This window comes from Apaloderma vittatum, unplaced genomic scaffold (genome assembly GCF_000703405.1).
Source record: "Apaloderma vittatum isolate BGI_N311 unplaced genomic scaffold, ASM70340v1 scaffold3509, whole genome shotgun sequence".
Classification (NCBI taxonomy): domain Eukaryota; kingdom Metazoa; phylum Chordata; class Aves; order Trogoniformes; family Trogonidae; genus Apaloderma; species Apaloderma vittatum.
Window position 1 is genome coordinate 17,550 of NW_009734468.1, and position 24,159 is coordinate 41,708.

The following is a 24,159-nucleotide window of genomic DNA, read 5'->3' on the forward strand; positions in this document are numbered from 1 at the left end:
TGCAGAGGAACACAGCTCTGACCTTTTCAGGTGATCAGAGACACTGGCCAGATGCTGCAACCTGTTTTAAACACACACTTGTTTTTAAGCCTGGAAGCTGCTCTATTAAATAAGGCAGGACGTAACTTGATAGCGGGAAAATTCAAGAATTAATCCTATTTCTGGATGCCCATCGAGTGCTTGCATGTCAGACTGGAAAAAGATCCAGTTCTTGTCCTCAATGACATTTAATCAACATCTGTTCTACCAGGGCAGTGGAAAACCCTCCTCCTGTACATAGGAAGGATGGAGGGAATCTTTTCGATGAATAAGGAATTGAACAGATCATCAAAACTTCCTTCTCAGTCCTCGATGTACACCACATTGATCTTTCTTCATGAGCCATAACTTAACCACCAGGCCCCCAGAGAAGCTGGAAGCTGATTGTGACCAATCCCTCCCATGTTAGGGACGTGGTTTGGTGGTGAGCTTGGCATTGCTGCGTTGATGGTTGAACTCGATGATTTTGTAGGTCTTTTGAAACATAAATGATTTTATTAAATTGTTCCTACAAAGCAGGAGGGGTGTCTTATTCTGGAAGAAAAGTATTTGTGCAATGAATTATGCTCCCAGTTCAAACTTCTGTTTTGGGAATCTCAGGTTTTGTGCATAAATGTGTGGATAAATTAAAATGGATGCAGAGTATTTTCTTTTCCCCACAAAAGCCTCTCTCTTATGTACACATCTGAAGTTAGTCATCTCCAGGCTATGCTAAAGTTTATGAATATATTCCCTTTGTTTTATATTGCCCATCACAATTGCTTTTTGGGGGAAATAGAGCTCTCATTCTAAAGGAAGTTTCACTCTAAAGGAGAATTTTTATCCGTAAGATCTAATGTAAGCATACCTGGCAGCAAGCCAAGAGTTGGCTCCTTAAAAAAAAAAAAGCAGCACACCAGTGTTTGTTCCTCTCAAATAACATCTGTCTGGTCTAATTTGTGCAATTTCTTTAGCCAGATCCTTTTAATTACAGTACTCTTACTTAAATGGATGTCTGGCTGGAAACCCCAACTGTCATGCAACAAGCATAGGGCCAGATCTGGCCTCCCAGGGAAAGAATACAAATTTTGCCAGTAAACAAACTGGGTGCAGGTTTTTAGTCTGAAGGTCTTGCATCTGTACAGGTCTGTGCCCATAAGTCAGTTTAAGCAAGTGAGAAGGCCAAATAGAGATGGGGAATTTAGTACAGAAATGGATAAATATTGGAAGTGGTGTTAGCTCAGGAGTCTGTTCAGGAAAACCCTTGAACAGATGCTCTTTTTGAAGGTACGCAGGGCAGTGATGAGGTTCAGCCACCAACAGACCAGCAGCCACATGTATCACCCTGGGACAGAAGAAACCTCATGGGTCTTCAGATGGGTCAGATTCAGCTTCCACAGACTGGCAAGGAGAAAATCCCTGGGTTTCCCTGGAAAATCCATTGATTTTGGCTACACCTTATCAGATATCTTTAAGCACAACTTGAAGTCCATGTTTATTCAGTGGAACAAGCAGTTGTGATCTTCCTGCTTAAGGATTTGTGCAACCATCTGTTTAACTGACTAACCAGAAACTGGAGGCTTTGGCGGCATCCTTCTGCCATCTGAGGAAAGAAAAAGTGAACAACCTCTCAGATAAATTGGCATCCAAAGATGACTGTATGAACTCTGTTGTTCAACTGCCTAAAGATATGAAGCTGAAGACTACAAACCTGACTTAAGCATACTGAAGTTTATGGTCTGCCGGGTGCTACGAAGTGGTACATAAAGACTGTGGAAAAGAAAGACAGCATTCACTCTGACTTTTCTGCTCTAAGACTTAGAAGTTTCCCTTGTTTCTTATCAAGGCCAATTTGTCTGGAATGGCCCATGGAGAAAAATTGTTTGAGATCGACTCTAAGGACATCATTATGAGTAGCAAGATATAATCAAGCATATGGGAGACGGCATCCTAAGCCTGAGGTCTACAGAGCTGTAGTACATGTTAAAAAATGGGAAGAAGCAAAACCCAAGCTTGAAACCATCAAAAATTCAGCAGTGTGCTGGAAGTTCAAGGGTTAGAGCAGCATGGAGGACATGTTTGCAGACAGGCTCCGATCTACACTTTCTCTTGCCCTGGGAAAGTTATCTGATGGCTTCTGCCTGCAGTTACCAGGCTTTGAAATCTGTCAGCACCTGCAGCAGGTGACAGCAGGTGAAGGGGGAATTTCTCATGACGTAGCAGCTGGGAGTATTCCCTCATTCCCTGCAATGCACACAAACCAGAACATTGTTCCTCAGTGCTGAGACCTACAGAGCTCTGAGCAAGGCTTGGAAAGAGACCTTTGCTTTAGTCCTACCTGCCTGCCTTGCAGACAGATGACAGATGACTTGCTGACCACTCATGAGAGCATCCGCAATTATGCCAAACTTCTGGTCACGGTTCCAGACTCACAGGACAGAACGGAACAAGTCTAGTCTCATGGGAGAATTTGGGGCCATCTTTTACAAGCGCAGAGCTGAAGGAGGACTGCAAAGGCACTTCCTGCACTCAGCGATGGACACTGCCCCAGGGTAGTTGGCACTATTTGTCCTGAGGTCATCCATATATCAGCCATTCCCTGCTTCTAGATTATCTTCCAGGAGACTTCTCCATGGCAGCAGAGGGAACAAACTCCTCAACGGGAGCATGAAACGCTCCTCCTAGAGCAGGCAGAACCATACAACACGATGTTGTACAGCACACATACAGGTGTGCATCCTGCACACAAAGGAACATAATTCCCTAGTCGACTCAATCCTGCACGGTACTGAAAGACTCAATTACTGCAGGAACCCCCTTTCTTGCTCCATCAGCCCCTCAGTGCCTTTCTGGAGCTGAGCTCCCCTCAGCAAAACCACCTACTCCCTCTGTCTCTCCAGGACATGGCAGGATGGAGTTAAACCAACCTGCTTCTGTTCTGCAGCAACTGCTGTGAGAATGAATAGTCACTATCAGAGCTGCTTTTTACTTTCTAAACAATGAGTATAAAGGAGGCAGCATCTAAATTGGTCTTTTGAAGGTACATTCTACAACAGGCTCTTAAAACCCTCAAACCAGCTGGAAGCCCTTCAGAGCACTTTTCTGCAGAGATTTTCAGATTTTGTTTTCTTTGCATTTGGAAGCACTTGCATACATACAAATACACAATTTAACATCGTTTACTGAAGAGCTAAAATTCTTCTTCCCAGGGCTCCCAGGTGAATGAATATCAGTAATTAATGCTGCAGGACAGTGCTGCTTCATACTTATTTAGAGCAGTTACCCTAATAAATGATTCCACACGGAGAAGGCTCCTCAGTGCAGATGAGGTGACGTAACCCTGCTGTGTGCCCATTGAATTAAGGTGGCCCTTGCCAAGGGAAAGGTTTGACACCGTTGCCATTCCTGCAACTGACTCTTGCCTCACAGTTTCATGCAGCTCAGCCCAGCCCAGCCCAGTCTGGCTGCTCATTTATTTTATTTCATGGTATAGATGGGAGTCAAATGCCTCTCAGTCTTCTCCACTACACCACCTCCTCACCATGTCTACTCCTGTGAGGAACAGCTAATGCAGGGTCACCCCTTGCTAGTAGGTGACCATAGGAGGTATTAACATTGCATTCACACCATCTGGGGATGAGCAAACCCCATTAGTTAGAAGTTAAAGCAACTCCAGGTTTAATTTTCTTCTCTGGTTTAAAGACTTTTTTCCCCCCTATTGTGCAATATCAGTCTGTCTTCTGGAGAGGGCAACATTTCTTACAGCTGTCACATAATTTAGCCCAGCCCCTGGTCTAATCATTACAATGTCAGCGTTATTGATGCATGTTAAACTGCCCATTTGGGATTCTTAGCTTTGTGTGCCCGTCCACTTGCTACAAAGCATATGAATATACTTAGACACACAGGTGAAAACAGATATGTGTATGTAAAGGTGAAGACACAGCTGGCAATAGCTCATTTTGTCTGAGTTCTGAGATCTTGTAACTCTTTTCTCACAGCTCAGAGCAGGCAGAGTGCACCACTCACAGAGGTAAATCGAGTTACTGTATGAGCCCTGTCCTGCAAGAGAAAGTGACTTTCCCTATCAGTATTGGGTGGGATCTTGGGAAGAGCCACATCCTCTCAAGGCTAGAAAAAAACTTCTGTGAATATTTGGAGATAAAAAAAACCCCCACAAGACTAAAAACTAAACAAAAAGTAGTCAAACTGATGAAACATAGATATTTTTTCAGCTGGAAAAACAGGGGAAAAAAGTAATTTTTTATTTCAACAAGTCAACTTTTTTTTTTGCAGGACAAAGAACAGCTACACTGCAGACTTTTAGAAATCTCAGGCAGAGCTGAATGCATTTTGGGTTGATTTTCCTCAGAGATGGACAACAGGAAGGCAATGAGAATACGTGTATGAGTATGTCAGTCATCTATCACTTAAAAAAACGATGCTTGCGAGCTGGTCTCTCCTTTCCTTGCCAGTACCCCCCAGCTGTTCACACCACATGGGCTGACACCACCTAGAAGTGTCCTGTAAAGTCTCCACATTTTTGATATTTTAGTTACAGCTGCTCACACTTTCTCTGGCAGAGCCTTGCTGGAATCCCAAAGCTCTGCTGAAATGCTGCTATTTCTACTGAACCACGTTGAAATTTTGCCCAGGATTGGATGAGTCTTTTTTAGGTTTTCTGCCTTGCTTCTTGCAAGAGGCAAACTACTCGAAGCCTCCCTAACCTTTTCGATTCTTCCCCAACTTTTCCACCAGCTGCTTCAAATTTGGCCATGAGCCTTGAATCAGATGCTTCTCAGATGATGTATCCCCCCAAAAGTACTAGGAGGATGGAGACGTAGAAACATTGTAGCTTCAAGATTGTGTCTCCCAAATAGCCAAGACATGGGATGGTTTATACAAGGGAAAAGGAAGATTTGTAGAAGGTTTGTAGAAGGGAAAAATCACTATGTTGCTCTGTGCTCTTCCTTAACCTTCTTTCTTGGTTAATTCCAAAACTAGGTTGCTGGCTAGAAGGACCTCTGGTCTGACCTCACAGGACACCTCGTTTTGTGACCAGCACACGGTCTTTTGTTTAGATCGTCCAGTTTTTTGCTGTGATTCTGTGGTCAACTGGTGCTGGAAGGCAAGGTTTGCAACCTCACCACCCTGCCAGATGGTTTCTCCTGTGATATATCAGCATCTTGCAGCCACGGTGTGGTCAGAGAGGAACTACATTGCCTGGGGATGGCGTGTGAACCTGATCCAGGGCTGTGCTAGAGCCAGGCTGAACAACAAATGGGTGTGAAATGCACATGTGCCAGCCTACACGCTTGGACTGAGGTCAAAGAATTCAGCCTTGTCCCTCTAATGGCAAGACAAAGATAGAAGAAAACCGAAATTGCCCTTGGGATATTTAGCAGGAATTGCAACATCCTCCAAGGGGATATTTTAATGAGAAAATCCCCTGAAAAGAAACTAAAAGAAAACACTTCAGAGCCTAAAAATTTTTAAATTAGAATCACAGTCCTTATTTAAGATCCTTTTCTCTTTCCTACCAGTGTCAGAGATATTAAAGTCAGTATTAAGCACATTAAAGCAACAGAGCATGTGAAAGTGGCTCACCAGTAGGACTTTGAAAAGCTATAATATGTTAGCATATCAGAAAATGAACATTTCCGTAACATTTGCTTTTACATTGCCATAGAGATTACTTCTCTTTTGGGTTGAGATAGTCATCTGTGTTCCTATTCTGTGCTGCAAGCCAAAATGCCTCAAGATTTAATTTGCATTTTGGTAAAGGGAGTGAATAAAAACTTGGTCAATGGAGTAAAGAAACAGTTAAAAGCAAAAATGACTTTCAAAAAGGGAAAGCCTATTTTTATCTCAGAAGATCAGTGAAATGCAAAAAGAAGAATAAAACATGGGCACTGGGATGCCAGTCACTGGTTTGGCATTGCTAATTTTGGGATGTCAAAGAATCGTAAACATGTTTTTCCTGCTCTTTAACATAACGGTGTCCCTTTAAATCTAATACAACCGAATAGCCGAGTGTGTTGTTAAAATTCACACCATATAATTATGTCAGCAGAATATCTGGATGCAAAGATGACTGCAGTAAAATAAACCAGTCAAGTTCAAAAAACAGATAGGGAAAAAAGTCCCGTGCATTTGCATCTGTTCTCATGTAGCAAAACATGACAAATATTCTGAGTTTCAAAAGCACAGATCGCTCAGACTCTGCAGGAATAAAGAGGAGCATTAGGTGCCTGGTGCTTACAAAAAACTCTCTGAAGGGCTGTCAAGCTTTATATATTTTGGCATTCATTGATACCTGGGTTGAGGCCAGGAAGAAACTCATCCCAGAGTTCAGAGAACTGTCACCAGATTATATAACTTTCTTTCCCCCTCTGGAGACATGGGAACCACCAAAGTTCTTGTTTCAGTGTAGGAATATTCCTGTTTTTAATGACTTTTGCAGAGGTGCTCAGCACCTGAAGCTGCTCAGAAACCTTGAGAGTCAAAGCATTAGAGATTCAGAACAGCATTGGCGCATGCGTTTCTGCTTGAAACTACTTATCTATCCAGTGAAACCTTAAAAAACCCTCAATATTTCAACTGAAAATGCAAGTTTTCAATATTAAAGTCCACAGAGGGTCTACACAGCAGTGCTCTGGCTTCTAAAATGATTGCTCCAAAAGATATTATGACTGAACCGTGCTGTCCTTTGAGCCATGAAAAACTGTCCATGGCTTGACACAGCTCTCCTGCTCTGAATGACTTTCACATGCTGAGTGATGGCTGCTTGGCTGGCAAAGGTCAGAGGAGAAAACCATCAGCTAGAAATCAATCACAGTCCAAGAGTGGCGCTTTGGCCTGGGAAGCCACATTCCAGCTCCTCTAGCTTGAGGTTAACATGGAGAGATCAAATAACTTTAAAGAGACAGTGTTGACTTGGGATGAGATGGAGAGTTTTTCTATACGCCAAGAGGGCAATACTGTGACGCTGCTCTGAATTTAGCAGGCACTCATAGCTTTTCCATGCTTGTAGATTTTTCTTGCCTCAGCCACAGCTGGAAGCACAGAGTGCCCCCTAAATGGTCAGTAAATCCTATCTGGTTTCTGGCATGACTCCGTTTGGTCTCTCATCTCTTTGCTGTGGTCTCATGAGGGAAGCAGACACTTGCATGCATGAACTGCCTGGAACCAGAGTTGCAGGCTGCCACTTCTCCATCCATCCCAAATCTGTCCTCTAGCTTCCAGACCAGGGTTGGACCAATCTGGACCACAGACAAGATGATTCTGATGCTGCACGCAAGTCATGCACTGGCATCAGTCTACATCCCCTTGGGCACTTGGAATTACAGGCAGCACAAGCAGCCCTTCCTGAAGTATAAAATCCCTCGTAAATCTGTGTCCACTACAAATATTTTGTCTTTTTAATTAAGTCTTGGTTTTATTTGCTTTTGGAGTTCAGTCATATATGTTTCCCCCTGAAATCTAGCCCCTCTCAACACCCGAATGAATTAATTCCTTTCCTCTCTAGGCAAGGATCCTTTCCCGCTTCATGTTGTCTACACTGACAGTCCTGAAGGGGTTAAATGTGAATGCTTGGGCTCAGTGTCACATCATCACTGGCAGTTCTTGGGCTCAGTGTCACATCATCACTGGCAGTTCCCAGACATTCCCTGTTATAAATTTAGTCTGTCTTTAAACAGGTGCCGCATCCCATGGGCAACTGGGATATACCACAGGGGTTATATTTGTTTCTCCTGACCCTGCAGAAATAACGAGCCTCTTGCTGAGCAGGTCCTAACCTGGCACCGAGCAATGTTTTATGTCACTAAATCCTGGGACTGAGCAGACACTGGGAGCATCCTAACAAAATCCTGAACATGGAGCCTTGAGAGAATGATGTTGCTCTGAATTGGAGCTCGGGGATAGCAAGTATCTCTCAGGAGCGGTTTGAGCAGGCTGGTCGGGCAAGACAATCTATCAGATTTCCTTCTATCATTTTTTTCTATGCCTTGTGTCTATTTTACTGCTGAGAAGACTGGTTGTGCCTGTAGAAAAGGCTCTGGAAAGATAATCAGTTTGTGTTTTATTGACACGTAGAGCTGTGGCAATATTGGGCTCAGTGTCACATCATCACTGGCAGTTCCCAGACATTCCCTGTTATAAATTTAGTCTGTCTTTAAACAGGTGTCGCATCCCATGGGCAACTGGGATATACCACAGGGGTTATATTACACAATATATACACATTTAAAAGTCACTTCGATTACGTTTTGGAGAACTAGACAGGATTTTGGGTGAAGATGCTTTGTGCTGCTCCTCTGAACTGCAGACTTGACCACCAGTCATCCTTCCTACAATTAGGAAGAGTCTGATGCAATTTAACTTTAATGGGGGGCAAAGAAGATTCCCAGAGTGCATGGCAGCGGGTTTATTTTCCATAATCACAGTTTCTTGAGTTATCTCTGATCCAGGCTAGTCACTGCAGCACGCTGCTTCATGGTTCAAGAGGTTCAGACAACAGGTGTGGGGGCACCTGTACCCTAGCTGGGAATGTGGCCTTTGTACATCCTCGGCCTAATGTACCAGGACACAGATTTTAGTGATGGATCTCTGCATAGACACCTCAATCAGTCTTGGATGCTCTAATCCTCAAATGCCTCACCCCACATCCAAGTTAATGTGGAGAAGGCAGACAAAATTTCTGAAGGCAGATGAAATTTCTGGAGCCACCTCCCAAGCAGCTAACCTGAAGATCCCTTCCCTTAGCACCACCTCACGTCCCAGCTTTTCCTTAACATCTGGCAGACTTAAGCCCTTCACCAAGTATTCAGCAAAGCATCCTCAGCCCATGGAGGAAGGAGATAGATCCTTGTCTTACCTTGGTCTGGAACGTACAGAAGACATGAGTCAAGAACGGGTGCTCCCAAGCTAAGGAGAGGACCCTCTTCTCCACCATCGTACATTCAACGTCATCATCCATCAACACCACATCCTTCTTCAGGGCTTTCACAGCGAAATACTGGTCTGTGCTCTTCAGTTCGGCAAGGAACACCTAGAGTGGAAACAGAAAGAGCAATGCTCTTCTCTCAGAGCTGGCAGTGCAGCCATGTAGGGATGGGAGCTGAGCTCTGGGGAATTCACTTCTGTAAACCTTAAAAAAAGCTGATGTTTAAGGCCCAGTTCTGCCATGAAGACTTTGTAGACTTTTGAGTTTGTTCCCCACACCAAGAATAGTTTTATGAAGCTGAGCCCCAGGGGAGCATCAGAAGGTCTTGGTGATCACAAGAGCAGGGGCTACATGCCCGTAGGGACAGGACAAGTCAGACAGCCAAACACTTCTGATAACAGAAACCACCTTTATGCAAAGCTCTTGAGATACATTTCCTGTTTTCTGCCTTCAAATAACAAAACATAGAATATTGCTTTGTCAACATGTGAAATGCAAATGCCCTGCACCAGGTCCTCCGCAGGTGTAAACTCATGGCTACCAGCAGTTAGGCTGGTCTGTGTCAGATGTGACTTTCTCCCTTTCCTCCCAGGCAGCAGGAGGTCTGAGCAAACAGGCTGGGACCCCTGTGCTTCTGCAGGGCTTCTTCTCTAAGAGTAGCAAAACACATCCCAGATCTATTTTTCCAGGCAAATAAGGAACAGCAGAGACAGGTTTTCTAGAGAAACAGAGCAAAGAAGCCTCCACTGGAAGGTAATGCCAATCCTGATCTTTCTGCTAACGGCCTCTCGACACCGTTTCCCATAGATTGAATAAATACCCAAGATTCATCAAAGAGGTCTTTGAAGTTCTCTGTCAGGCACTATTTACTGAGTAAGCTCAGACATGTTTTAGCCCTGACAAAAGTTTTATTTACCCTTTTGGCCACTGCTGAATTTCACTTTGTAGCACTAGACAGAGAGTAGAGCCCAGAGCCTCCCTCTGTCTTTGCAGTGAATGACCAGAAATGCGAACACTGCTGATGCTGCAGGCACCCTTTTTACCCTCGTTTTTGTGCAGGGCATTGCTCTCCTGGGGAAGCAGGGGAATGCAGTACATTTGTGACTCGTGCTGTGACATCCAAGATGCAGGTAGGCAATGCTAGACCTCATGGGTCTGGACCTCAACCTCCTAGGTCCATGCAGAGCTGGAGAGACCCCTCAGGCACTGAGATTTGCACACCCCATCTCCTCTATGGGGAAGTGAATCTTCCTCCAAGCAAATAAGGGCACCAGGAGCAACACCTACTCAGGAAACTTGTGGGTGAGGTTTGTTGCAGAAGGGCATGAAATAGCCCATCGTCTCCACACCCACTTTGTGCACTGCAGAGAGGTGCAGATGCTTGCAGGCTTGGAGAGTCCGTGCTAGCACAGAGGCTGAAGCAAGGGACAGAATCTGCTTTAATGGAGGTGTTCAGGACTTGACTAGACAAACATCCAGGCAACCTCATCTGGCTTGAGCAGCAGGTTGGATCAGATGACCTCTAGGGGTCCCTTCCTTCCAACATAAATATTTCTATGACGTTTATGCTCTTGAGTCCAGGTTAGTCTGGACTATGGATTTTGGGGTATTTTAACTCTAACTCAGATGTTTCAGCTCTGCTTCCCATGGGAACTCTAGACATGCCAAATATTTTCAAGTATGGAAAGCCAACACATCAAATATTTCACCAGTTTAAGAGTTGGCTGCAGCAATTGCTTCAGCTCACTTAGCAGGCAAAAAGCAGCCCTTCTTTAAAGCACAGTTTCCACCTTGGAATGATGTGGGATTTGGACAATATATTACATAATGATACTTGTTCTCCTTATTGGCTGTGAAAATACAATGGTAAGTTCTTCTAAAATTGCTTCATGCAGCTTTACGTTGGCACTGATTAACACAAGTCCCCTTCCAGGGGACATCTGTGAGAACGAGGAACAATCCACAATTCATCAAGATTAATGAATGCTCTGAAAACAGGTGGTTCTTGTTTCAAAAGCACAAATTCTTGGCTGTTGCAAAAATTTGCTTTCTGCTCCAGCACGGATCAGAGCTGGGAAAGAACAGTTAGCGTTCCCAGCTGGAGACCTGCTGCTCTGGAGAGGGGAGGTGATCCACACTCAATTTTCCAGCTAATGCTTCCGCCTCCCTCTGAGCTTGCTCAGGTAAATTGGCAGCAGAAGCTCCATGAAGGGGAACAGCACAGAGATCTTTTTCCCACCAGGTCTCTCTGGATGTCCAGGCTCCATCAAGCTGCACAGAAGGGGAGGTTGCAGCTTCACTTGGCTGCCCTCCTCTCCCGTCATGAGCGTTCACGACACAGCAAACTACGGTGGCAGAGGGAAGGGAAAAGAAGATCTTTGTCTTAGGCAAGGAGAAGTCTGGGTTCAAGACTCGACCATATCAGAATCATAGAATGGCCTAGGCTGCAAGGGACCTTAGAGATCATTTTAATCCAGCCTCCCTGTCGCCGGGGATGTCACCTCTCGACTAGATCAGGAAACATATGGGGACCAATCGGGAATCAAACCCGTGACCTTGGCTTTATGAGCGTCGGGCTCAACTGACTGAGCTAACCAGCCCCCTTAAAGATTTCTTTGAGGGCTTGGACATGTTTCTTCTTAAGTGGCCTTCAAACCATATGTTACTTAGTGGCATAATAAGCCTTACCTTGCCAAAACTTCCTTTCCCCAGCATCTTGTGGAGGACAAAGTCTTCGATGGTTAGTTTTAGCTGCACTTGGTGCTCTTCCTGCTCCTGGCAGTGTTCTCCCAAGTTTGACTCTATTAGAGGCTCCTCCTTCACTGTGCCCTCCACTGGAGTCTCCCAGGAGATGCCCTGTGGCTCTGCAACACACATCAAAACATTCAGATAAACCCCTGGAAATGAGCAGAAAATCCTCAGAACACTTACAGGGTTTGTGTTTAGGGTTTTAAAAGGGTATTTCAAATAAATGTAAATGTGGTGGCCACATCTACTAAGCAGATGGGCTCTGCTTCCACATTTCTTTATGCCTGGAGGAAATTTTACTGCAGTGTAACTCCACCTTCTTCAGTGACACTACTCTCACTTTACAAACTTCTTCATCTGTCTTTTTGTTTTATGGCAACCAAAACCACAACCATAACACAACCAAAACCCCTTGTTTCTGGCCACCTGTGTTCTTTCTTCCTTCTTGCTGTTTACTGTTATTATATCCCATTTTTCGGAGGCCTTTTCAAGACTTTAGGCAAAGTTAGCATGTGAAAAGATCGGACAGCATTTTCAGACTGGGTCCCTACTCCAGATGTGAAACTCTTATGAAGCATTCCAGCCGACCCTCAGGTAAATCAGATTTAAAATCACTTGGGGCTTTGCTTATTCTCATCAGCATAGCCAGCTCTACTTGTAGAAAAGAAAGAACAGATGGGGACCTTATTGATCTCCCCTTGGGGGCTGAAGGGCACTGTCCCCTTAGCTCAGATGTTACCTTTGAGGCTCAATAGCCTGGTGCTGCACCGCATCCAACCCAGAGCACTGGGATAATGTGGCTCTGCTATTCTTTAACCATTGATTTCTGACACTTTGCTCTAGGTCCAGTGTCCAAGATATTATCTCTGCACAGGGCAATATTAACTTGCATTGAGAAATTAGGTGATGGTGGGGCCTGAGGTCTCAGCTTGACCTTTAGTTAGGGTTGAAGCGGAGGACCCACTGTCCCAGTTCTTGCTAGGTTTAAATATTGACACACTTGTACTCTTCTTTTCCCCCTCCTCTTTCTGGTAGATGCATTTTAAAGCTTGTGGGAGCTCGAGCACAAAGCACACACAAGAAGGATCTCCCTGGAGACTGTATTTTTTTGGTTTAGGCCATTGAACTCCCAGTAGTTTTATCCAAGGTCTATAATTAATATTATTCTCTCATTCACCCTCCTAAATGTCTACTCTTGTAGCACAGAGGGCTGTGACAACTGGATCAGCTCCTGGGTGAATGAAGTGGGGATCTCTCAATGTTTTTCAAAAGTACTGGATATCAACCAGTATCCAAAAATATGAAAGCAGGAAAAGAATTAGCCATGGTGATCAGAAGAATCCCTAATCTTCAGTTTAGAGCTTGGTTTATCTTTATATTTCTCAGATTTTTCAGTCTATGAGTCCCAAGAAGGGAATAAACACATTACTGCAAGTGGAGGCATATGGTGTGCTCAAGTAGGGGTCAGAAGGAGAGTTTAGGGGTTAGCTGAATGAGTGGTTCTATCTCACATCACCAGAGCCTGGGATCGTTTGGGGAAGTTCAAGGTTATAGACAGAAAAGGAACCAGGTTGAGATCTAGAGTATCTGCCATTCCCAAGTGACATGGCCAGGAAGAGCTGTTGATATCCCAGGATGAGAAAGGGTATGTGTTGCTCTAGGCTGGAAAGAGGCATGAAAGATTCCATGACCAATAAATTCCTCATCCTGGTCACCTCCACCTAACCATGCACAACCGAAAACATTAACAAAGCCTGCTGTCTCATATCATTAGGGCAAACTACCTTTTTTTCCTGTTGTAGATGTTGGCAATGCCTGAAGTGGTGTTACCTCCTTCACAGGAACTGGGAAGCCAATTTCAAGAGGTCCATCCCTGGAGATCTGTTCAGTGTCACGTTGACAGCGAGCCTGCATTACAGAAAGCAGCAAATTATTTTTGAGCCAAATGTTGTATTCTGAGCTTATGGACACTGTGTGACTGTCACAGAAACCAAGGTTAGAAGAGACCTTTGATTATGAGAAGAGAATCTCTGTACCTAATATTTAGGAGTTTGGTAACCTAGAGGAACGCTCAGCCTTCTGTGGCATGTGTGTAGGTGGTAACAGGTCTTTGTAATGCCAATACAGAGATCCCCTGTTTTGCACAGGGGTCGAAGTCCTTGGCTATCCACACAAAGAACATTTTAACTAACAACTTCCTTCCCAATCATCCTCTTTAAAGAGAATTTGGAAAAAATATTAGGAGTCTGGGACATGCTGCAGCCTCATTCCTGTACACTCTCTGGCTGTTACTCTGAAGAACTTGCACCAAGATGTTACAGAAGGTAAGAGTTTGTCTTGATTCGAGGGTGATGAGACAAAAGTAGGAAAGATAAATTCTCTGTGGGCTACTAAACATTAAGGCTCAAGAAGTGCCCAAAGCCTAAATTTCTGGAGGTTGGAAGAGTGTTTTGGGGAAAGTATCTAATGTTTGCCTTCTTCACCTCTCAAAGGTGACTCCAAGTATATAGTGCAAGGAGCTGTAGAGAGATATCGGGTAGGAAACAGAGGAGCAAGAGCAGAACAAGCTCCTCTTTAGAGGTTTAGCAATGTTACCTGTCGCATAAAGGTGAGAATTATGTTGAGCTAAACCTGGTAGACAGCCCTTCAGGAAGGTATAGATGGAAAAACACCTGCTGTATGGATGACGGTATTGCCTTGGGATAGCTGAGTAACCTAAATATCAAGGAGTACGTACCTACAGATTTTGTCCTTCTCTGAGGTTACTCAAGAGCCAAGAGGTAGCCTAACAATCCTAAATTTGAACGAGAATCTCTAAATTCTTTTACTGTTTTGGGTTTGCACCAAGCTTTTTTTTCTTTTATTAGATTAAATTTTCTGTGTTTATACAGTGTTGGTTATATGACAGTAGTATCTACATCTTTTCGCCAAGGCCCAGGTCTCTTCATGAAAGTCCATGCTCTGGGGTATTAAAATCCAAACAGATTAGAGAGTCCCAGGACAAAGTGTTAAGTCACAAGTGTGGAGCAACAGAAGTCCCCAAACCAAATTCCACTTACTCTGCCTTGGACCCTGTTGTATAATCTCAGTTACAAACATAGTATAACTACAGCTGCAATGAACCAGAGCAAAAGTCCATCTAGGTCATGTAATGTCTACAGTGAGGGTCAAGCAGACATCAGGCAAAGATATAAGAAGAGTGCAGGCACACCAAGTCATCTGCTCAGGATATTCTCCCTATATCCAGAGATATGTGGCTCAGAGTTTTTCTGATTCAAAGGCAGTGCTTTTCTATTAACAGAATTAATAATTCTATTATTCCTAAATGGATATCTCTTCTGCGAACGCTGGAGGTTGTCACCTGAACCCATGAAAACTCCACAAAGTGCTGACATGAGCTTAACTACCTGCTCTAAGAAGGATCCATTCCCTAGTCTTTACTTTGTACTCGCTACTCATAGTGCTCCACTACGTCCTTATTTCTTGCACTGAAACAAACACTAAACAGTTAGCCCTCCTTTCTCCAGGTCACTCAGTGCTTAAAGTCTTTACCTGCTGGGTGCTCTCTATCATTGCCAGAGCTTCAGCCATTAGTTTCTGGTTAACTCCACAAAGGTTTGCTACTTTTGTCTGGCATTTGTGATGGACATTCATGCCACATGCTGAAAGAAAGAACAACAGGAATCAGGACAACAAAGGATGGCTAGGCTATAAAGGGTCTGACATCAGGTTGGGTAGTAACATGTTCTGCTGTCGGCTAAGGGTAGACATCAGCCACGTAAACAGCTCAAATCCTGAGCACCACTTGAATCTCATGAGGTGGCACTCAGGTCATTTTTTTTGGTTCTCTATGGCGACAAAGTTTTTGTGTATCTTATTCTGGGCAAAAGGTCCCATTTCCACATCCATCAACCTTTGCAGGTACAAGGTACCAAAACTCTACAGTCTATCAGCTCTGAGATAAACTGTAATCATAGAACAAGATCTCCCTGTTGGTAGAGTATTATGAAGATGGAAGTGCATTGGATCTCTCTCGTAGTGGAAACAGAGCATGTAAGCTCATACTAGGAGAGATTTTGGAAGATCAGCAGTGTTACTGAGACATCTTTTGCTTTCTGGGAAGCGACTCCACAGCCTCGTAGATCACATATCTTTCTGTATACCGACAGTTGTCATCTTCCTTGAAGGATAATCTTCCTTGAAGGATGGTCCTCTTGACCATCTCAGCACCCCAGATGTCATCTCATACAGGACTTGTAGAGAAATGTGATAAATGAGATTCAGCTTCTCATATTTGTAACCCACTGAAGACAATGGCCCACTCCCATGCTCAGTTCGTGCCACGTGCCTCAGGGACTCACCATCACACTTCAGCCCTTGCCGTGCGAGGCCCCAGAGGAGGGTGCCACAGTGCTCGCAGAAAGTCGGGCTTTTGTAGTTGTAGACTTTGAAGCGGTGAGGCATGTCGATCTTGAACCACAAGAGAAAAGTCATGCTGGCAACTCACTCCTCTCCACCTCAGCTCTGCATGAAAAACCAACAGTCCCCAAGCTTGCACCATAGAAGTTGGGATGTCTACTGCCCCTTTGCCCTTGAGTGCGACTGCCAGGAAGAAACTGTCTATATCCATCCTTCAGATATACAGAGCTATACGTAATACCCGTACAGTTTGTTCGGAAATGGGCAATTTAATCCCTGGGTTTGATTTGTCTATACCAAAATAACTTGCTTCTCAGGTACTTCCTTAATGCTCAAAAAAGGGAATAATTACAAAAATTATTAATCCCATCTTGAAATGGTCATCTACATTTGTTATTACGAAGCACTCTTTTGGAAGTGCCTGTTTTTCTTCTTTTTGTCTTTAGGGAGTCAGAGGTGATGACAAAGTTGGATACATCTACCCTGGAGATGTCAGAAGACAGGTGAGATCTAAAGACAGTAGAAGGGAAACAGGAGCTGGGGTGGGAGTGGAAGCAAACAGAAACCATGGGACAGAATTATATAAAAGGAACAGTCTTATCAAGAGTTTAAATTTGACACTTGCCCACCAAAAAATAAGGTTTATTATAAACTGATATGAGAATAATAAAATACTGGAGATGCTAGATCTTCCACTGACTGTTTGGAAATCTTGGGTAACACAGAGTGGGGTGGTGAAGTACTGTTCTGAAAATTCAGTGTGGTGTCCTTTGTAACATCACGTAGTGAAGAATTTCCTCCAGAAAATCTCCACCTCATGTCCACGACTTCTCTCTGAGCTGTAGTTCATAAGTTAGAAAAATGTCAGTCCTGATTCAGCAACTGCTTATTCAGCAGCTGCATTTGAATAAATCAGAAGTAAGAGGTAATGAAACCACTGGGAATGTGAAAAACAAGTGGCATAGATCAGATCACACAGCCTTTGGTTCAGTAGTGGCTATTGTTTCATTAAAAGTTGTTTTACAGCAATACAGGAAACATCTGAAAGACGCCCAAGTTTTTTAAAAGCAGACAAATAATAATACGTACCATGGTTTCTCTGCTATTGATTGCTGACCCTGTACACTTGGCTATTACTTTGTCAATGCACTTCTTATGGATGGCAGCATTGCATTCTGAAAGAGCAAGAGTGTCATGATGTAAGTAAAAAAATCCTTAGGAAGGATCACATAGATAATGATATTAGCAAAATAAAAAAATTTCTTACGTCTGCATTGGTAGCCTTGTTTATTCAGACCCCTGAAATAAACAGAGAAATGAATTCTGAATTTTCTGAAATTCTTGACTGAAGAAAGGAGAGCAACGTTTATGGAAGAAACAGAGTAAAAAAGCTTTGCTTTTTATCAGTCTTTATAGAGCTTCTCTGATCTAAGTATCTTTATTCAGTCTAACTGCCAAGTGGTTCTCTGCGACTTCCACAGCCTTTTCAGCACATATTCACATTCTGAATTTCACAATATTCAAAAAGCAAGCTGAGACGATGAGACACATCTGTGCATTTGGCCAAAACCAAAAATATTTATAAAATATAAACCAGAAAATGAAGGCAATTCTCACAGTTGGAATTAGAACTGCAAACCACATCCCTGAAGTGATGCAATAACTCTCCAAGTAAGGTGCCGAAGGTCTAGTCCTGTTGCCTTTTACTAACAACAGGAGCACAGATGTTGACCAGAGGATCATAAAATAATTTAGGCTGGAAAAGACCTTTCAGATTATTAAGTCCAACCATAAATCAAACACTGTCAAGTCCATCACTAAACCTTGACCCTAAGTGCCACGTCTACACAAGAGCTGGTCCCTGGGGTTAAAAGGGGAGAATGCGTAAATCTATTTTAATTTACCATACAAACTCATGACAGACGGAGCAAAAGGTGGGTTGTGGAAAGAAGGTGGCTGTGAACTCATGACACTTGACATTGTGGATTTTGGCCTGTTTGATGGCTCCCCTGCGCTGGTGCAAGGAGAAAAAGCCTTCAGTCTCACAGTCAGACAAGTCCTTCGCATCTGTGGGGAAAGGAAACTAAAGATTTATCAGGGTACACAGTCTTGATCAGGCACCTTGAGAAAATGCAGCTGCCGAAGTACCAAGTGACTAAAGCAAACAATTTGTTCATGGAAATGAATATTTTTAAGAAATAGCATTTTCTGAAATCCATACAAGGCTTGTTTGGATGGTTATTTATCTACCATTCCTACAAAGACACTAAAATGACTTTAAACTTGGGCCTCTGGGCTCCCTTGAGTATTCATACCGCTGCTTTGAAAGGTAGACCTGAAACAAGGAGAGATAATTTGCAGTTACACATAAATTTTTAACTGCAGAATCATGTCCTAAAAAATGAAATTATAAAAACCTAATCATTATCTATATATGCATACCAACCCACAAGTATACACACACACACACACACGTATAAGTGGATATTTAACTTAATCCTTTATGAGTGCATGTATGTGTGAGTAAGCACGTAGGTATGTTCATAGGTTGGTATTTTTCTTGCTATTTTTCCATGCTGACAACTGTTTTGCTGCTTTACTCTGCCCACGCCATTATTCACAGTTCACATTTAAACTTTTTAGAGTAGCCAAAAACCTAATTCTAAATAAACATGCATATACTTATATACTTGCTTGTGCCAACAGATTTAGGTATGCACACCATATCTCACTCTGAATCTCTGTTTTGTTTTAATCGTGCATTACACAGCAAGTTACGTAGGTATTCTGTGGAAACTGGCTCCCTGTGTGAGCTGGTGCTGATCTTGCTTTTTGTAATACAAACACAACTTGGTTTTCTATGCTTTGGCCTATCTGCTATCTTATACAAGGAGATGGCAACACTCTATTCTGTGCTAAAAGTAGGAATAGATGAAGAAAACATCAACATGGCCATGCTATTAGCTACTTTCAGTACTTAATTGTTTCTATAAATGGAAAATCTTTCTAGATAGCTACACCTTACGGCGTCACCCCACGTCTGTGGAAGGCAGCAAGAACTTTGGCATCAAACACATAAGACTGAGCATTCGGATGGCATTCCACTTTCTTCAACAAAGTAGTATGCATTTCACATGAACATCAAACTCTTCAGGTGGGATTTCATTCCCAATAAAGACACATAAATGACAGTGTGTCCCCTGCCCGGGGTGACTAAGCTGCTGCCACTTCCCTGAAGGTCTATCTGGACCAGGCAATGGAGCCCAGTGAATGAGTCAGCTCACCTTGCATCAGAAACCTGCATTTGATAAGATGAATCACCTTCTAGGTTCTTTTCTTGCTTTTCCTAGGTTGCTCTGGATCTTAAAAGCTCAACTAGCACACATACTTAGGTGTTGTCAACCATAAATTGTATCCCAACCTTTATATTTGCATTTTAACCCACACCACGGCACACGTTACTTGCAAGCATACAAGCAGAACGATTTCAAGGTAGCCTGCTCCTTATAGGTAGCCTACTCTGTCTTACTTAGCATAATGAGAAAATCTACCGTTTTAGTGTGTTAAACTGGCCAAAAATCTGCCTCGCAAATTGCAGAAAAACAGTCAGTCTTTATCCCTGCCATACAGTAAAAATTGCTTTTCTGAAGTGTCCATTTAAAGCTGTCAGGATATTTCCTATGAATAAATTAGTAGTAACACAGACACTGCTTTCGATGAAGACACCATGTCTGCCCCACTTGACCAGAAATCCCATCTATCAATTAACAAACAAAATCACTTGCCACTTATTTCCAGGAAGTATCTTGCGTTCATCAACATTCGCCCTTGAGGTTTCAGTTCTAGCTGGTTGAGATAAGTGAAAAGCGAGAAAAAAAAATCAAACAGTGCAATCATTAAACAGTCATTCAAAGTAGCAACAATCATTTCAGTTGGCTCAAGCTATCTCATTTTCCCAGTGAGAATTGATGAGTGCCAAAGAATACTAATTTTTGGGTTGCTCACATCCACGTGGCACAGCAAGGCAGGGTAGGAGCAATTATAGACAGAGGAGGCTAGATCACCTCTTATCAAACACTTGGAGAGGCATGATAGAAGAGGATCAGCATTATCTGTAGAGAGAACTTGTCTTTCTCGGTGGATCTTGCAAGGGGAAGTGAGAGCACCTCTAAAAATTCCAGCCAACTTAGGCTGAGAGAGTTGAGACTGTTTAGGCAGGAGAAGAGAAGGCTCCAGGGAGACTTTACAGTGGGTTTCCAGTATTTAAACTGGGAACTCAGGAAAGCTTAATTGGGACTTTACAAGGGCATGTGTTAATAGGATGAGGGGTAATGATTTTAAACTGAAAAAGTAAGTTTAGACTAGATATAAGTAAGAAAGTCTTCACTGTGAGGATGATGAGACTTTGGTACAGGTTGCCCAGAGAAGTTGTGGGTGTTTCATCCCTGGAAGTGTTTAAGGCCAGGCTGGACGGGGCTTTGAGCAACCTGGTCTGGTGGAAGGTGTCCTTGCCCATGGCAGAGGGGCTGGAGTTAGGAAATCTTTATAATCTCTTTCAACTCAAACCATTTTATTATTCTATGATTCTAAGAAACTGAAACTTCTTAGAAGCTTGGTTCTGCAAGTCTAGATTCTACCACAGTTAATATGCTACAAGCTTTCTCAAGCAATTTTTTGAGCCTTCCCATTGGACCTGGAGTTTCCCACCTCTCTGAACCTCTGCCCATATGTGCCTTTGCAAATCTGGATCCACCTGCATAGGAATAAGAAGACCTGCACTGAAGGATCTCTTCAGCCTAAGCACCACAACAGTGTCTTCCCCATCCACTTCCAGCACAGCCTGAGCAAGGTTACCTCTGCCTTCTGGTGAAACAGTGTCCTTGCACAGAAAAGTAAGAAAAGTGTTGTTCTCTCCTCTCATGACTCTTATAGGATGGGATATTTGGGACCACCTTCCCTTAGGTCGTGACTTATATTGAGGAGTGAGTGGAGAGAAGATCTCAGGAGCTGCTACCAGGCTGGGATACAACAGGACCAGGGTCTCCCAACTCCACTTGGCCTCAAGTTTATTACTCTTGCAGGAAGCCAACAATACCCCAGCCTATGGCACAGCCTTTTGGCTTTCAGTCCCATCTCTAAGTATATAAATTATTTTCAAGGTCTGTGTTAAATGTGCAAATCTCTACCAAATCTTGCCTTTAGGCCTGTTAAGTTACTAAGGCTTTTCTGAATTTTTTACTCTCTGCTTAACCCAAGCAGCCTAGCCCGAAAACTGCCATGAGAAATAAAACAAACAAATGAAAATTATTCCAAGAAATCAGTTTCTTCTCCAAATGTCTTTCCACCTTATTCATGGTATGACTACTGAATGTTAAAGAGTATTATCAAGAACTTTCTTGCTTGGACTACTGGAGAACATAACCTTTACATTTAGCATCCTCATGAAGACTGTTACTTCAAATTTACTCCACTATACCTCCAGTGATTTTAAAGGAGTTCCTTTGACATAATTCTGAAGACAGGCAGCTGTGAATCAGTCAATTAAATTTTTAAAGCTGTTTCTCCCATGCACATAAAATAACTCACATTTAACCACTCATATTACTATTTTTCCCCAATGAGTTTCCTAAGCAAAGATTAACATGTGGGCACAGCTCACCTGAAGCTGAATCCTAGCTACTGGAGGGTATATGTTTCAATATAACAGCAGCAGCTACTGTAAATGTGCCAAGGTCTTTTTTTAATTTTTATTTTTAAATGCATGGAAGTGTTTCCTTCAAGTCATACCTAAGTAGACTCAGAACATTATCCCTTGCACGGCAGCTCCTACTGCTCTGCTGGTTCCAGTCACAGGCTGGCATGGACACAAGGCATCCCCCTACCCCACAGCAGCACCCCATCACAGCTTCCAAGAGGAGCTAACGATGCTCACCCACATCTCTGTCTTCCCATTGCTCTTTCTGCACCTCTCCGCCAGCACCTTGAGTTCCACTGTGGTCTCTGAAACCATTTCGGCACTTTTGTCCTTGACAACGATGTGCATGACCCTGCCATTGTTGATATGGGCATCGAACGTGCTGTTCCAGGGTGGGTACATGGTTGGCTTCTTCTGCACGTACACTTGGCCATTTTCTGTCAACAAGAAGTGATTTGGGTTGACTGGATTTTCTTCTCATCTCCACTAAGACTGTCACTCTACACCCCTGAGACAGATCTGTGTTATTTACCCACTTTTCAGGTGTCTCACCTGCCATGAACAAATCGTGTTAGAGTGTTTTAGGAGTCTACTATGTGGAGTGAAATGTGGGACAGGTTTGTGTCACTTGACTTTAGGTGTCTACAATGCGTATGCCCATATCTGAGCTGTCTCAGAATCAGCTTTGTTCAGAGCCAATGAAGAGAATATAATGAATATAAATCAATGGAGCTTGGGTATTGTTCATTTGACCAAATACAAACACCTACCTTGGAAAAGATCATTTCCACCTTTGACTCCATTAACTCTGTTGAGTAGATCACATATGTAGACTCCAACACCACAGATACTCGCATCCAGTCAATTAAATCTCATCACAGATAACGAGCTACATTTATGATCTGCCCCATGACAGTGCAAAACGAAACAGTTTTTCTTCAATCCGGCCAAAAATGGGATGCACTTGGTGATAAAGGTTCAGCTGGAAGGCATGTCTATTCAGTTGCTACATCTCAGCTGACTCAGGGTTGTTAATACCTGAACTGCCTTGCAGACCTGCAACCACATCCACAATGAGGCAGAGCTTTCAACCTAGCAAACTTATCCTGCACCTCCTCCTCATGCATTCATTTCTCTTTTTTCACAGCAGACACATATTAAAATGGTGTTGGGTATAAAATGATGTGTGTCTCCAAGGTTTAGCACTAGCTTGCAGAAAGTTATCTCTAGTTAGTTCTCTCTGAAAAGAGTGTCAGCCAGCTTTTCTTACTTCATACAGCCCGTTTTGTCTCATATAGTCCTGTAAAAGGCTTGTACACTTAATTAATGCTATTTTTATTTATTATTTAATTTATTTATTATATTTTGCAGTTACACTCTGCAAATTTTCAACCCATCCAATGCCAGAGCTGGAGACATATGAGAATAGAAAGCAGTTATGTGAGCAACAGCCCTGTGACTCCTGTCTCCTAAAGACCCTGCTCCTACATCCAATTATCCCAGCCTTTCCCACCCAGCTGGAAAAGCACATGCAGCCAATAGCCTGGAACGTGACATGTGCTGGAGAAAATATTTCCATAGATGGGAGGGCTAATTCAGGTTTCTTCCCTTTACTCAGCTGTGATTTCCACAGGCAGGAACTCTGGGATTTCTGAGACTTGCACCACACCTGCAGGATGGATTAAAACCAGTAAACAAGCTCCAAGGTTACTGGAGGCAGGAGAGAAGGAATAAAACGGGAACAGTTGTGTAATACTCATCTCAGGAAATGAGAGAATGTTTATTGGGGAGAGAACAAATATCAGGGCAGAAATCTCCTTTCACCAACCCATACACTGGAGTGACTGACAGAGCCACTATGTCAACTATACTCACTAGGTAGGTTTAGGTTGAGAAAGTAGCTTCCTGAAGAGAGGAATGTAGGATCTTGCAACCAATATCGATGAAATTTCACTTCATGACCCAACTCCTGGCTCTCACAATGTAGTTTTGCACTTCGTTTGATGGCATAAATTAAATTTAAGCTGAGGTCTGCTCTGACCGCTGGCACTGGTCTGCGTTGCAAACCTGCACAGACATTATTCCTGCAGCATAAAATCACTTCTCACCTCTATCCTGCTTTGTGTGACAAGTGGTTGTGCAGCTAAATCTTAGGTTAAAATCCAGTTCCCCCAAAGCTTAGAGCACCTCCAACTGATGTGAACCTGTCTCTAACAGTTAAGTGGGGTTGACTTTTCACATATGCAGATTTAAGTGATCATACACTGAGCCGATTGTAGTCAGGCTTAATGCATTCCTATCAAGTTTGTAGATATGTAGTCAACACACTCTT

At 43.1% G+C, this 24,159-nt stretch overlaps 1 protein-coding gene across 1 annotated transcript in view; it reads right to left on the reverse strand.

The window, feature by feature from the left end:
• The window catches only part of PRKCQ (protein kinase C, theta), a 42,774-nt gene that overhangs the window by 13,618 nt on the left and 4,997 nt on the right, over positions 1–24,159 (reverse strand). Inside the window, exons 3-13 of the mRNA XM_009876268.1 lie at positions 22,065–22,264; positions 19,918–19,978; positions 18,037–18,199; positions 17,400–17,431; positions 17,218–17,307; positions 16,564–16,572; positions 16,075–16,191; positions 15,266–15,375; positions 13,498–13,621; positions 11,654–11,829; positions 8,897–9,070 (exon numbers count right to left, since the gene is read on the reverse strand). Coding sequence (XP_009874570.1) covers positions 8,897–9,070; positions 11,654–11,829; positions 13,498–13,621; positions 15,266–15,375; positions 16,075–16,191; positions 16,564–16,572; positions 17,218–17,307; positions 17,400–17,431; positions 18,037–18,199; positions 19,918–19,978; positions 22,065–22,264 — 1,256 coding nt within the window. The remainder of the gene's footprint in view (positions 1–8,896; positions 9,071–11,653; positions 11,830–13,497; positions 13,622–15,265; positions 15,376–16,074; positions 16,192–16,563; positions 16,573–17,217; positions 17,308–17,399; positions 17,432–18,036; positions 18,200–19,917; positions 19,979–22,064; positions 22,265–24,159) is intronic.